Here is a 14375-nt window from a genome sequence, read left to right as displayed (position 1 = left end):
GGAGCGGGCAGGAGGCGCGGAGCCGAGCACCCGGCCCTGTCAGCCCCTCTGTACATGTCCAAGGTGGCTCCGGCCCAGTGCGTGGGGCTCAGCCTCCCCAGTGGGGCGGGCTTGGTGAGCCTGCACAGCTGTGCCTGTCTCGGGGAAGGGGACTCAGACGGCACTGCAGGCACCAGGACCGCCAGGCGGGGGGACCTGACCCGCCCGTCATCGCAGGAGCGGCCCCGCGGCCATGTGCTGCCTCCTTCCCTAGAGACAGAGGAGGGACAGGGGCACGGCCCGCCCCGCAGTCGCCCAGAAACGTCACACTCCTCTGGATTTCAAAAAGCATTAGAAAGATATCCAAGCTTCTCTTTTTAAACGAGCATTCACGTGTGTGCGATGCTGAATGACCTGCCGTCAGCACCGCAGGCCTGAGGAGGCGAAGAGGCAGAGCTCCGTCCAGGTCGGGCAGCAGACAGCCCAGGACTCGGACAGGAACCACGGGAAGAAGGCACACAGAGCGGGGAAGCAGCAGCTCTCAGGACAACGTGATGGAATGGGCGGCCGCCATCACCCGCCATGGGACCAGGGACCAGAGCCTCCAGCCAGGCAGGCCTGCCCCGACCGGAACTCAGCGAGGGGCTCCCCACGCCAGGGAAGCCCCTGCCAGCCCAGGGGCACCGCGTCCCCTGCACCCCCTCGGGCATCGTGGCTCATGAAGCCTTCCGGACGACAGGCTGGGCGGCCCACAGACAGCGACGGGAACCAGCAGAGGCGGGCCCTGCTGCGCGCGGGCAGCGGGAAGAGCAGACCCCACTCAGCCCTGAAGCCCGCCCTCAGCTCCAGCCTCAGCTCCAGCGGCGGCCAAGCCCAGTTGGTCTGTGACAGCTCACGAAGCCGGCTTCTCCCTTCCTAAACCTGCCTTTCAGAAAAGCACTCTGAACGTCAGCCAGCCTGTGAACCTGCATCAGCTACTGAGAGGAAGGCACGCGTCCCGCCCGGCCGCCCTTCCTGCGCGCGGGTCCCTGACCGGAGGCCCCAGCACGCCCACCCCCTGCTCAGCTGGCAGAGGCTCCCCCGCGCACCCCCAGCGGGCAGGGCCAGCAAAGGACAGCACACCGCGGGGCCGAGGGGCACCTCGGACGGAGGCTCCGCCTGCCGCCCCGGCCAAATACCGCCTGCCACCCTGGCGGGCCACGTACCTGCTGCGAGCTTCTGTGGGACTGCAGGCTGGACTGGAGTCTGCGCAGCAGCGGGGCTCCGTTCCTGGACAGCCTCTTGAGGAGCCAGTAGCTGTGGGCGCGCTCGACAAACTGCTTCTTCCGCTGAATGGCCACCTGATTCGCAATCCTATTTAATCTAGAACATGGAAAAACTCAGGGTTTAGCTATGAAGCAGGACATGGACACATTATCACAGAAACTAGAAATGAAATCAACAAACCATGTGCGTCCCCCTGCCTATATGCCACCCCCTCACCATCACCACCTGCCTCCTGGCTCCGCCTGCCTGCAGGCCGCGTTCCCACCACCGCCACTCAGCTCACGCGTCCAGGGACCCCAAGTGTCACCTGCTCTGAGCCCTCAGCTCACGCGTCCAGGGACCCTGGGTGTCCCCCGCTCCAAGCCCTCAGCTCACACGTCCAAGGACCCTGGGTGTCCCCCGCCCCGAGCCCTCAGGTCACACATCCAGGGACCCCGGGTGTCCCCCGCCCCGAGCTGCGCAGACTCACACACCAGCCTCCCTGAGGTGGGAGCAGGCCTGCAGGATGGCCCCTCTCAGGGGGCCCCGGAGCCCACAAGACAAAAAGCAATGGGACGACTGGAGGCAGAGGCTGCCGGGGGTGGGGTAGGCTCGTCACAAAAGTGAGCACAAGCGTCTCCAGGCCTCGTGGCAAAACCATCGTTTCAGAGACTGTAAAACTCGACGGATTTTAAGAACACACAAGGGGACACAAAGGGCTTCACGCCCTCCAGGCCGGCTTCTGGCCCCTACCTTCACCCCTCTGGGAACCACGCCTCCCGAAGACAACAAATGCAGGCTGAGGACCAAACCCCAGCAGGACCAGGAGGCTTCCTTTCGGGACACCGGACATCAACATTTCAGGGCGGAGATTAAGGAATTTGAAAAGGACATCTTCCAAGGAGTGTGATTCCTAAATCATATGTAACTGTACTGACATCCTCGGCTCGGCCGTGTCCAAACCCACAATGCTCCTTCTCATTAAGGCAGTTGCTACAGCTCGAGCCTCGGGGCCGAAGGCCACGTTCCGCTCAGGGTGGCCCTGCCCAGGGCCTCTTCTGGCGGCCGAGGAACCCAGCGAGGGGCAGCTCCACCGAGGCACGCAGCCCGGGCAGTCAGCAAGCCCCAGCCCAGGGCGTCCACAGGCCCGCCCAGTCACACGGTGCTGGCTCCAGCGGAAGGCGCTGGGGACCCTGGGCCCCCCTCTACAGAGGGGCTGTGTCTGTCCTGGGCACCTAGCAGGCACCCTTCTGCTGAGGTCTGCCTTCACCCCGCGACTGCCACCTGACTCAGGGCCAGCAAAGAGCAGGCAGCTTAACACCCGGAGCACACGTCTGCAGCTCCGGCAACGGTGAAGGGCGGCAGCGGTAAAAGGCAGACTCGGCGTGCAACACCGGCTGAGCCGCCAGGAAGGACACGAGTGAGGCAGCACACAAGAGTGCGAGGGAAACGCTCAGCAAACCCAGAAACGTGTTCGCTGAAAAGAGCAGTAAAGAGACAAACGGGAGCAGAAAGCAACGAACAGCGAGCCTCGTGCCTTTAAAGCCACACCATTCACAACAGCCAAGACACACAGACAACCTAAACGCCTGTCGACAGGGGAATGGCAGAGAAGACGGGGTGTGCGTGTGAGAGACAGAATATTACTCAGCCATAAAAAAGCAAATAATGACACAGTAGCAACAGGGATGGTGTGTGGGTGGGAGGGAGGGAGGGAGGGAGGGAAGGAATACTACGCAGCCCTTAGAAGAAGGAAATGGTGGCACGGCGGCACGGCAGCAGCACAGCCGGGCCTGGAGGCCGCCGCGCTGAGTGATCTAAATCAGAGATGAATACTGCGTCACTCATGGGCCGTCTAAACGACACAGACCAACTTATCTATGAAACAGAGAGAGACTCGCAGGCTCGGCTTAGAGGCCAGACTTACAGTGACCAAAGGGGGCGGGGTGGGGAGGGATGAATCACGAGTCTGGGGTTGATGCAGACACAGGACCGCATGTACACAGATCGATGCTAGTGGCTGCTACGCAGCACAGGGGGTTACACTCCGTGTCCCATAATAAACCGTAGTGGGAAAGAATATGGAAACCAACCGTGGAACTCTGTCACTCTGCAGCACACCAGAAACTTGCCACTGTTCCGTCGCTAAGTCACGTCCAACTCTCTGCAACCCCATGGACTGGCTGTCGCAAGCCAGGCCTCCCTGTCCTTCACTGTCTCCCGGCGTTTGCTCAAACTGACGTCCACTGAGTCGGTGATGCCATCCAACCATCTCGTCCTCTGTCGCCCCCTTCTCCTCCTGCCCGCAATCTTTCACAGCATCAGGGTCTTTTCCAAGAGTCAGCTCTTTGCATCAGGTGGCCAAAGTATTGGAGCTTCAGCATGAGTCCTTCCAATGAAGCAGAAACTAACACTTTCTAAAGCAATCAAGCAAACCTCAATTTAAAAAAAAGAAAAGTATCATGAAGACTGAGATGCAAAACAAGCCTGTAGAAAAATGTACCTGGCCAAATCCGAATTACGAAAAAGAAGAAAGCTGAAGTACATTCAACAATCACTCTAGAAATTGAATGAGCCGTTTAAAAGTTTTCTTACCACCCCCAAAAGAAATAAAAGGAACCCATTTTTCAGAGGAGGTTCACTATCAGAAAAGGAAATCAAGCCAACCCAGCCCTGCGCTGACTATGGGAAGGCGAGGACATGCACCCAGTCCTCTGGGTGAGTGTCCTGACCAGGTGGGAGAGTGGGGTCAGGCCAGACGCCACGCGTACAGACACATCGCAGGGCCTGGGGTCCACGGCCAAGCACAGGAGACCAGTGGTCTAGAGATTGAGGTCCCAGAAGTACCACTCACACCCGGAGACCAGACTGCGACCCACCCCACCCCCCCCGACAAAAGACAAGAAACGGGGCCCTTGCGCCCTGCAACTCACTCCTGGCTCACTGGGAGGTGCCCCTCGAGAGCAGCCCCCCTCAGGACCCCTGCCAGGGCTGCGCTCACCACAGAAGTGGGTACACCAACCACGAAGGGAGACAGCCACAAGACACGCTCGAGTGACAGGAAGGCCAGGTGGAGGCGCCCCATGACGATGCCAGTGAGGAGGGCAGAAAGGGGCATGCAGGCCCCCTCCGAACCAACCTGAAAGTCCAAGAGCCTGACGGACGACCGGGGCGCACAGGAGGCAGGCAGGCACAGCGTGCAGGCTGGCCAGACGCCCCGGGGCTGGGTGGCTGTGGGTCTCTGGGGGAGGAGGTGCTCCGTGGACGAAGCGGGCAAACGGCTGCTCGGACACCGGCGCGTGAGCGTGAGGGATGGCATGGCTGCGACGCCTCACCTCGGGGCCATCCTGACCCGGGAGGCCAGCAGTCCACACCCCAGAGGTCCCGTCAGTGCCAAGGCCGCAGGGCAGGGGGCAGGGGTGGAAGACTAGCTGCAAAGCTTTCAGAAGAAAATCTCGAGGCCCTCAGGGAATGAACACTTAAGTGAGAAGTGACAAATACAAGCCATAAAATAGAGCAAAAACACAATGAAAGCAGGAGGCGATCCCTGTGAAGGGGGCCAAGGCGGGGCTGCCTGCTCTCACCCGCCAAACCCACTCAGGCTAGCGGAAAAAGACAGGAAAACCCAAGGAGGAAAAGTCCACCCAAACCGTCACTTCACACATGATGTCCACAGAGAACCTCAGGGAACCTGCAACGCGCGGCACCAACGTAAAAACCCTGGATCTACACAAACACCCAAATGTGCCGATTTGAGAGAACACTGTTTCTAAGTTTTCCATGGACATTTTCATGGAGGAAACCTTTCAACAAACACTGGAGAGGTGGTAGTGAGCAAAAGGTGGGCCTTGCCCAGGCCAGGGTGAAGGCTGGCGTGGAGCCGGACTTCCAGGAGGAGACGCACATCTCGGGGACGGCGGGTCCACAGAGCGGTCTCCGGGTCAGGGGTGCAGGAACAGTCAGTGACGGCCCTGCCCGCCAGCAGGAAAGACAGGTGTGTGGGCTGAGGACCACAGGGTCAGACACCATGTCTTCAGAGCAGACAGACACACGCTGTCCAGACACACCCACTCCAGGACCGCAGGGCACGGCCGGGCTCTGAAGCAAGCTGTTAGCTGCGCTGCCAAGGCCCCGGGGGAAGTCACGGGACTGGGGTGTGCTTCCAAGTGACCCAAAGGACGGAGCGGGCGAGGGGGCTGGCCCAGTGCTCCCAAAGCCGGGGTACAGGGGTCGCGCTTTCGGCCTCACAAACGTCCAGCCTTGACAAGGGCTTCTAAAGACGTAAAGAGCAGGGACGCCGCAGGGGAGACGTGCAATGAGCACAGCAAATGGCCTGCCACCCACAGGCCAGACCAGGGCCCCGGGGAACCGGGGAGAGGCCCGGGACCTCGGGGCGCGGAGACTGACCCTGCCGACCAGGGCCAGGCCTGCACCAGGGCCTGCGGCCACAGGCTGCACTCAAGGCCTGCCCACGCCCACAGCAGGAGAGCAGCCACCCCGGCAGGAAGGACGGGAAAGCAGGCCTGGGAGGGACCCAGCCGCATGCACGGCAAGCGGCCTGTGGGACCATGGCCAGGCCGACGGGCCTGAGGACTCTCAGGAACAAGTGTCAGCCAACGTTTTTTGCTGCATTTGATAAATCCCTGTCAGTGTCTCTCTTTTTGTTAAACTTTCTATATTAAAGTCATGAAAAGCAGGGAGAAAACAGCGTTAAAAACCATCCCTGGGACTTCCTGGCGGTCCTGTGGCTGAGACTCCATACGCAGGGGCCGAGGTCAGGGACCCCTCAGGCCGCAACCACGAGCCCAGATGGCGCAACTGGCAGAGCCCGCACAGCCAGATTCGTTACTTGGTTTTTTAAAAACACCATCCCTCCTCGCACACACAGACGTGGGAGCAGGGCCCAGGCCGCCCCACCGACGTCTCAGGGAGCGGGGCCACCTTCCCTTCCCAGCCGGCTGTAACTCCACGCACAACAGGCCCTGCGCTTTCAGAACAGCTCAGATGGAGGTCAGGGGACGTGAGAGAAGCCCCCCCGCCAGCCCCCAAAAGCCCAGAGTCAGCCTCTGGAGGGGAGCAGTTCTGGGCCTTGCTGGTTCCTCGGGCACCCCCCTGCCCGACTGCACAGATCACAGCCAGGAGCCCCGGGGGCCTGTGCGCACCTCCGGGTGGGACCGCCCCTCCCTGCCCCAGCCAGGCAGCTGCCTGCACTGGGCACCGCCCCTCAGAGCCCGAGCAGGTGAGTGACAGCCAGCTGGTCAGAGCCCCCTCTCCTGAGAAACCCCACCAACACTGATGCCCACCTCAGCACCCAGGCCTGCTGGGCAGACCCTCTGAAAACCGCACCTCCCTCCATGGCACTGAGGAGAGGAGAACCCCATGGGGTGGGCACGCCCTTCAGCCCTCACAGGGAGGCACAGGCAGTCTACGGGCAACCCTGATCCGAGGAGGCCAAGCGGGACTCCCAGCCGCAGGCAAGAAGGCACCTGGGGAGGCTGGCCCCCGCCTGGGAGGTGCACAGGGGCACGGGGTCCGCCCTCGGGACAGCACACGGGTGAGCCATTAGCGAGCGGGGCCTCTGGCTAAGGGGGGTGACGGGGAGATTTCTCCCCCCATACTTCTGCAACCTTTATAAATCTGAAGTTTTTTCCAACAAACACTTGAAACGAATAAAAGGACAAGATGTGACAGGGTGCCGAGGCCGGGCTCCACGGGCACTGGGCCCGCCCCACGGTCCACTCCTGGCAGCGATCCCAAGCTCAGGGCGAAGCAAAGCGTCCACGTGTGTCTGCCCCCCTCTGCAGAAGCAGACACGGGTACCGTGAGCAGGCACTGCCAGACCCCAGTCCTCAGCAGACACCCTAGGGGCCGGGCCCACTGTGCCCCCAGGATGCCTGGCCCGCCAGGGGTCCACACACCTGAAGGACACGGGACACACCCCGCTCAGCACTGGCTTCAGCCCCAGACACACGGGAGCCCGAGAGAGGCGCTCAGAAATGCCCAAGACGCGGCACAGCCACCATGAAGCGCCAGGCTCCCCACACTGGGCTTCACTGACTCTCAGTGCCCACAGGCTGGCCTGTGCCCAGGCCCCACCCCACCCCCAAAGGCCCTCAGGGGCAGAGCCTGGAGCTGGCCGCCAGCCCCCACACCCCCACCCCAAATTCAAGTACAGGGAAACTAGCGAAGTCACGGGAAGGTCAGCACAGACACGAGGCACCCGCACGGTGCGGTCTCCCAGCTGTGCGTTCACCCAGCTGTGCGTTCGCCCAACGGGGCAGGGGCAGACTCGCAGCCGGCTCCCCACACCACGGCCACAGTCCAGCCCGCACTCCCGACCTGGACTCTGTCAACAGCCCCTCCCCAAGGACCCGGTGGGGGGCCGCCTGGCGGCACCCACCCACATAGGGCACCCAGAGCCACGCTGCCACCTGCGGGGGCCACAAGGCTCCCCTGCTTCCCCAGGCCACAGCCCATCAGAACTTAAGAGATCGTAATAAAACTAGCTGCCAGAAAAGAAGGCAAACAAGACTCAGGCCCAGACTCCTCGCTGCTACATTCAACAAGCATTAAGTGCTTGAGCCCAGCGACCCCTGAGCCCCCGCCGTCCAGCTGGCCCCCCTGGGGTTTCAGTCGCGTCCTCTAGGGATGAGACGCCAAGCCCCCACCCTGGCGAGGGCCCCCCCGTCAGGGCGCGTGAGGCAGCATCCACAGCGAGCAGCAGCGCGTGAACCGTCCGGGTGGCCACGGGGGCCTGCCGCGGCCCCTCCCCATGCCCAGAGCAGCACCCAGAGCACCTAGAGTGCAGGTGGCCTGCAGCTCCACAGGAGCTTCACTCACCCAACGACCCCAGAGACCCAGAGGCTCCAACTCCACACACCCCTTCTCCGGGCCTGCGTCCTCCCACGACGGCCTCTTCTGCCCTCTACCCTCACGCACAAGGCAGAGAAAGCAGATGAGGAAACAGAGGCTCCAAGGAGAACAGCAACCACCCGATGACAAGGCCCAAGAGGGAGAGAGGAGGGCGAGCGACCGCTCTCTCTCCTTCCGATCTGACCTCTCGGATCTTCCCCAACTTCAAACGTGTCGCTCCTACGTCGGGGAGAAAGTCCCTCTAACTGAACAACAGGGGACAGAGGGGGCAGGCAGGCAGGTGAGCACAGCTCCCGAGCTCGCTGCAGGCTGGGCCCTCACGGCAACAGGCCCAGGAGGCCAGGAGGGCCCCCGCCAGGGCGGCGCTCGGCGCTCCCCAAAGAGCCAATGCCACGCCTGGCCACGCCCGGAGCAGCCGCAGGGCTGAGCCACACAGCCAGCCGGCCTGACCGCGGGCCTGGGGCCCTCGGACAGGAGGGAGCACAGGCTCAGGGCACCCACACCTCTGTCCTGGGGTCTGTTACTAGACACCAGAAAAGTGACCTTTGTAGTGTGAACGTGCTGCAAGATGAGAAAAACTAAACCAACCGCCTGCCTCTTGCTGAGAACAGAGGACGGTCTCAGAATTAGTGTCTGAACTATCTTTTTCACTTGCAAACAACTTTTTAAACCACGCAAACTACGAAGCACTCACAGACCCCGCCACCACCCCCGGCCTTCTCAGCCGACCCTCCCCTCAGCCGAGTGAGGGGCCTCCTCTTCTGAGACCTCCGCAGCCGGCGCCTGAGCCGTCCTGGCGGCAGCTCTGTCCTGTGGCTGTGGAGAGCGCGGGGTTTCGCCTCCAGGGACCCCCTCTGGGGTCTGGATCCTAAGGCCATACCATGGACCACAGCCTCAGAAAGACAGCAGTGGGCATGAGCTTGGGCCTCCCAGCCGCCCCAACACCCTACACGCTGGTCTGACGTCAGGGTCTCCGCAGACTCTGGGCAACAGCTACGGCAAGGCCCACGGCCACACACACTCGCCCAGGTGCGTCGCTGACCTCCGCTGTGAGCCAGGGAGGGCAGGGGAAGGGCCTATCGCTCCTCCGCTTGGCCCCCATGAGGCGGCACCTCCGACTCCAGGAGCCCAGGCTTCCCAGCCGTGCACCTGCCCCTCTGGCGGACGGATGGACGGGCAGTGGGGACCACATGGGACTGGAGAGAGGGCAGCACCCTGGACTCCTGGCTTCTTAATTTATAAAGTCGCAACTTTTACTTACTTTGATTTCAGTAAACCTGAAAACTTTGGGGTCTTAAACAAAACTTCTTGATACAAATCCTATACTTTCCAACCCTCGGGTAGAAATGCAAGTGAAGTCAAAGTGAATTCGCTCAGTCGTGTCCGACTTTCTGCGACCCCATGGACTCTTGCATACCAAGCTCCTCCATCCGCGGGATTTTCCAGGCAAGGGTACTGGAGTGGGTGCCGTTTCCTTCTCCAAATGCAAGTGGAACTGTCTTAAAAGTCAGACCGACTTATTTGCAAAGAAACACTTGGTTTTACCAGAAGTCTTCTCCAGATAAGAGGAATGATAAGTGCTTTCTATTCACTGTCTGAATTTACTGACTCTGTTATCCACGTACTTCTCTCCTCTTGGACACTTCTAACTCATAGCAAACACCCAGGAAGTGCCTGCTCCTCTAGCACAAGGCAGGACTTCCCTGGCCGCGCCTACTACACGGGCCGCCCTGCCGCAGCCCCCGAACCGCTCTCCCTGCCTCTGCCGCTGATGGGAGGTCCCAGGGCCCCGGGCCCTCAACACTGGAGCCTGTGTTTAAGGCTTTCCCAAACCACGGTGCTCACAGGTCTGCTAAGAAATTCCCCAAGCCACTTACCTGGTGTTCCCAACAAGAGCATTGTTAAATCCAATGAAATAAAAACCAGTCAGCAGCAAGAGAGACAAGCAGAAGGGGGTGAGTCTAGACATGGGGGTGGCCGGCAGGATCCTGACCCACCACCAGGACCACTCGAGAAAGAGAATCCCATGCTGACCAGACGACGCTCATCTGAGAGAAACGGTTGGGAAACAAGACAGCCCATGTCCCGACAGGAAGGAAGGCAGAGTCTCCCGCCAGGGTCCCCGTCAGCCCCACTCTCGTCTCCACCGTGTCTGCCTCACCCAGCCACACTGCCTAAGTTCAGCAAATTAAACATCCCACCAGGGGACTCCCTGGTGATCCAGCGGGCGGGAGTCCACCTCCCAGTGCAAGGAACATGGGTTCAGTCGCTGGCTGGGGACCTGGGCCCCCACATGCTGCAGGGCAACGGAGCCCGCGTGCTCGGGGCCACACAACACAGAGGATCCTATGCACCGCAGTTAAGACCCGAGGCAGCCAGATAAATAAATGCGTGCGTTTTTTCAGTCCACACAGGATCCCCAAACGCTGCCGTGAGCACAGCGAGGAAGGCAGAGAGGGCAGCGACCTGTGGGCACCCAAGGCGGGGCTGCGGCCGGGCGAGCTCGGCCCCGGGCCTCGAGGAGACCAGACAGACACACGGCCCCGCCTCAGACCCGAGTCTCTGACAACAGCCACGCTCCCACCAAGGGCAGCGGGAACAAGGGCCCCGTCAGAGGGGCCGTCAGGGTCGGGCAGACGGCACATGGCGGGCCCGTACAGACCCTACGCCCCCTGGCAGCGCTCACCTCTGCGGGGGGATGTAGGGTGCACACACAGGCGGCAGGGCCGTGCAGGGCTCCCGGGCCGCCTTCTTGGCCTTCTTGGCTTTCTTCCTGACCTTGGACGTGGACCTGACCGCTTTGACCGAACTCTCCTTCCGACAGACACCGTTTTTCATCTCCACGTCCCCGTAAATGTTCAGAGGCCTGCGGGTGCAGCCGGGGGGTGTGTGGACGTCACAGTAAGCGGTCTTCCTGACGGAGAAGGTGGCGGCGCCGCCGGCCAGCTCCTTCACGGGCTCCATCTTCATGTAGAGGCCGGCCCGCTGGGCGCACGTCACGTGGAAGGCGGTGTAGCAGTTGGCCTTGTGGCACTGGATGCAGGCGCCCACGCCCTTCTGCTTGCAGAGGTAGCAGGTCAGCTTCCAGCGCGCGGGGGGGATGTTCCGCACGCCGTCGATGGGCTCGATGAAGACGGTGTTGGCGAAGCCCACCTCGGGAATCCACAGGGCGCACACCACGTGGCCCCAGCGGTCGTCGTCCGTCTTCTTGAAGGCGCCGCCCTTGTTGGGGCAGAGCACGCAGTCGGCCGGCCGGGCGCGGGACTGCAGGCAGTGGCGGCAGAGCCACTGGCCCTCGGGGATGTAGGGCACGCCGTAGCACTCCTGGTGCACGGCCAGGTTGCACATGTCGCAGAAGAGGATGGCGTTGCTGTTCTGGCACTCGCCGTCCATGCAGACGCAGCACACCGCGTCCTCGTCGATCAGGCACTGCTGCCCCCCCTGCTTCTGCTTCTCGCAGTGCGAGGCCTTCTCGAAGCGGTCCATGAGGAACTCGAACACGCTCTGCGACACAGCCGACACGCAGTCGCCCCGGCGCTTCTCGTTGACGATCTCCAGCCAGGCGTAGTCCTCCTCGTCCATGTCGTACTCCACCTCGTTGTCCAGCTCCTCGGCCGACTTCTCCACGAACTTGTAGTACACGGGGGGCCGCCGCGGCGCCGATGGGGGGCTGTACTCCACCACCCGCACCTTGGGCTCGGGGAGGGCGCTGGCAGAGGCGGGCGCGCCGTGGGCGCTGGGCGGGGCGTCGCCTTTCTTCTTGACGCGGTTATTCTTGTGCCGTTTAGTTCTCAAGCACACGGGCGGCCGCTCGCTGTTCTCCTTGTTGCTGTTGCACTCGCTCATCTCCTGGGCGGTGAGGTCATCTTCCAGGATGATCTCCAGGGGGTCAAAGATGCTGATCCTGTGCAGGCGCCCCTCGATCTCGATCTCCACCATCCTCTGGGCTTGAGCGTAGGTCAGGGTCTCTCGTGTGGGGGAGTGCTTGGTGCTGCCGGGGGAGGAAGGGTGCCTCGCTGCAGCGCGATGACCTCGGCCTTTCCTCCTCATTTGGCACTGACTCCCTGAAACAGACAGACAACACGTGAGCGCCACGCAGAAGACAGGAGAGGCGAAAACCACCCAGCACATGTGCGAAGAACTAACCAACTGGCACTGAGTCCAAACACAACCCCAGCTAACCTGCCCAAGGCTCCCAAATCACTCATCCTGGACTCACGGAGGCACTTCGACAACCGCCACCAGCCACTGCCACCAGGCCACTGCCCCCCAAGGACTCCCAGGACCAGAGCAGAAGGCAGGCAGCTAGGAGCGCCCCCAGCGGCACACCTGGGGACAAGTCCCTCCAGAATGCTGACGCCCACTGCTCACTAGTCGCCTTGGATCCACAGCCCTCGCGAGTTCGGGTCGCAGTCCCAAGCCCAAGACAGTACATGCATAGAACTGAACTCCTGCAGGCTCTGGCCACCCCCTGACCCCCGCTGCTGCCCAGGAGAGAGCCCTCAGCCCGCCACTGTCGCCACGAACACCCCCTGCACAACCGTGCTGAGGCACAGGCCACCGGCCGCGCCAGGACCCATGAAGGCAGCCCCATACTGGCCTGGGCAGGCTTCACCCCAGGAGACCCCACCCAGCCTCTGCAGGGCCTCAGAAGTGGCCACCGCATTCCAGCCACCTGCCTGCCCCTCAGGGACCTTCTCGCTGCTGGCTTGACCACAGTGCTGGGCCATCATCCTGTCACAGTGAGGGCAACCCAGAGACCCCCTCGCCATCCACAGAGTGCTCCTCCCCTCTACCGGGTGCAGCACAGGCTCAGGCGCCTAGAGCCTTGGCCATGGAGACTTTCGAGCACTTGCTCTTGTCGGACATCTGACACCGGCCACCAGCAGGTTCTACTTCCAGTCTCCCTCTCCTGACGATCCCTGTCTCTGGTCCACCACCTGCCAAGCAGGGTGACACCTTAGGAACTGATGACAGCACCCTCTCCCCACTCCAAACCACCACACACCACTGACAGGAAGCAGAGTGATGCTGACGAGACTGGCTGACACTCGTGCCAGGTGGAGCCCAAGGCCCCCCACTGGACAAGGCCCTGGGGAGTCGGCCAGGAAAAGGCGCCATACGGCCGCCTGCGCTGCCACAGCTGAAAGGAAATCGCAGCAGACCCGAAATGCATTCCTTGAGACAGAGCCTTCTGACTGTGGTTTTCCTTCTCTTTTGTCAAACAGAAATCTGACAAGAATGCCCTACAAAGGGGAGCCGGAGAGCCCATGGGCAAACCAACCCTAACCCACCTGCATCTCCACATCCCAGGGGCCCACAGCCCTGCATTCCTGGGGTGCAGTCAGCCAAGCTGCCCCCCAGCTGGCCCTGGCCCTGCCAGGCCTTCTGGGGGAGAGAAGCAAGTCCCCCTGCTGTCAACACCCCAGCCTGCAGGAGGGCCCCCAGCGCAGCCAGGGCACAGCCTGCAGCCTCAGGGGTCCTTTGGGGTGGGGCAGAAGCCACAGCTGGTTACTCAGCAGAGGAAAGGCAAACGTGTAATTTTCTCCTCCAGAGCACAGTACCAACAGCACTAACCATAACTGGCTCTTCAAAACCCACATGCTCCTGAACTGACCGAGACTCTGTATCTGGCCACTTGCTAGAAGGAGGACAGCACTTACTGATCACGGCAGCTCTGCAATCTGAAAGCTCGATGGTGACAGGGACAGAAGGCGCTGGTCACTCTGCAGACCACCTCACCAGGCCACCATTCCCCTACACCCCAGGCTCCAAACTTCCAACCTCCGTCCACCTGGAGCTTCCGTGCAGGACAAAGGTTCCCACGTGGAGGCCACCGACAGACCCTCCAGACCCTTCTGATAAATGCCCCCTGAAAAGCCCTGTGGCCACAAGAGAGGAACGCGGCACCCAAGACCGGTTCACCTTCCAACACCGCCTTTCCCGCCTGGCCCCAGGAAAGCCACAAACACCCTCGCGCAGGGGCGGCATGCAGCGCCGCCCCCGCGACCCTTCTCGGGCGGTGGGCGGTTCCTCCAGCGGGGCCCGCCTGCAGCGCGTGCCCCGTAAATTACAACCAGGTCACTTCTTCCTGGGGGCCCAGAGGCCGCCCGCCGCGGGCGCGGGAGGGGGCGGCCGCCCGGGTCCGCGCGGCCCTGGAACAGGAAGTTTCCCGTCCGGGCTCAACAAGCCCAGCGCGTCCGTTACATAACGCGACCCTCGGGCAAACGCTCGGCCGGGGAAGCCGAGACCCCGGGCTGCCCCCTCCTCGCCGGGCG

General features: G+C 62.1%; 1 protein-coding gene across 6 annotated transcripts in view; it reads right to left on the bottom strand.

The window, feature by feature from the left end:
* BRD1 (bromodomain containing 1) overlaps positions 1 to 14093 on the bottom strand; it is a 32693-nt gene extending 18600 nt beyond the window's left edge. For 3 of the 6 annotated variants that reach the window (XM_040233610.1, XM_040233611.1, XM_040233612.1), the window contains exons 1-2: positions 10784 to 14090; positions 1185 to 1341 (exon numbers count right to left, since the gene is read on the bottom strand). In XM_040233610.1, the coding sequence (XP_040089544.1) occupies positions 1185 to 1341; positions 10784 to 12228 (1602 nt within the window). In that variant the 5' untranslated portion in view covers positions 12229 to 14090. Of the gene's footprint in view, positions 1 to 1184; positions 1342 to 10783 lie in introns of all 6 variants that reach the window. The other 3 variants (XM_040233613.1, XM_040233614.1, XR_005719744.1) reach the window with 2 other exon arrangements.
* Between the last annotated feature and the right edge of the window lie 282 nt (positions 14094 to 14375).

The sequence above is a fragment of the Oryx dammah genome, unplaced genomic scaffold, assembly GCF_014754425.2.
Source record: "Oryx dammah isolate SB20612 unplaced genomic scaffold, SCBI_Odam_1.1 HiC_scaffold_29, whole genome shotgun sequence".
NCBI lineage: Eukaryota > Metazoa > Chordata > Mammalia > Artiodactyla > Bovidae > Oryx > Oryx dammah.
This window is presented reverse-complemented; position numbering and strand designations above follow the sequence as displayed.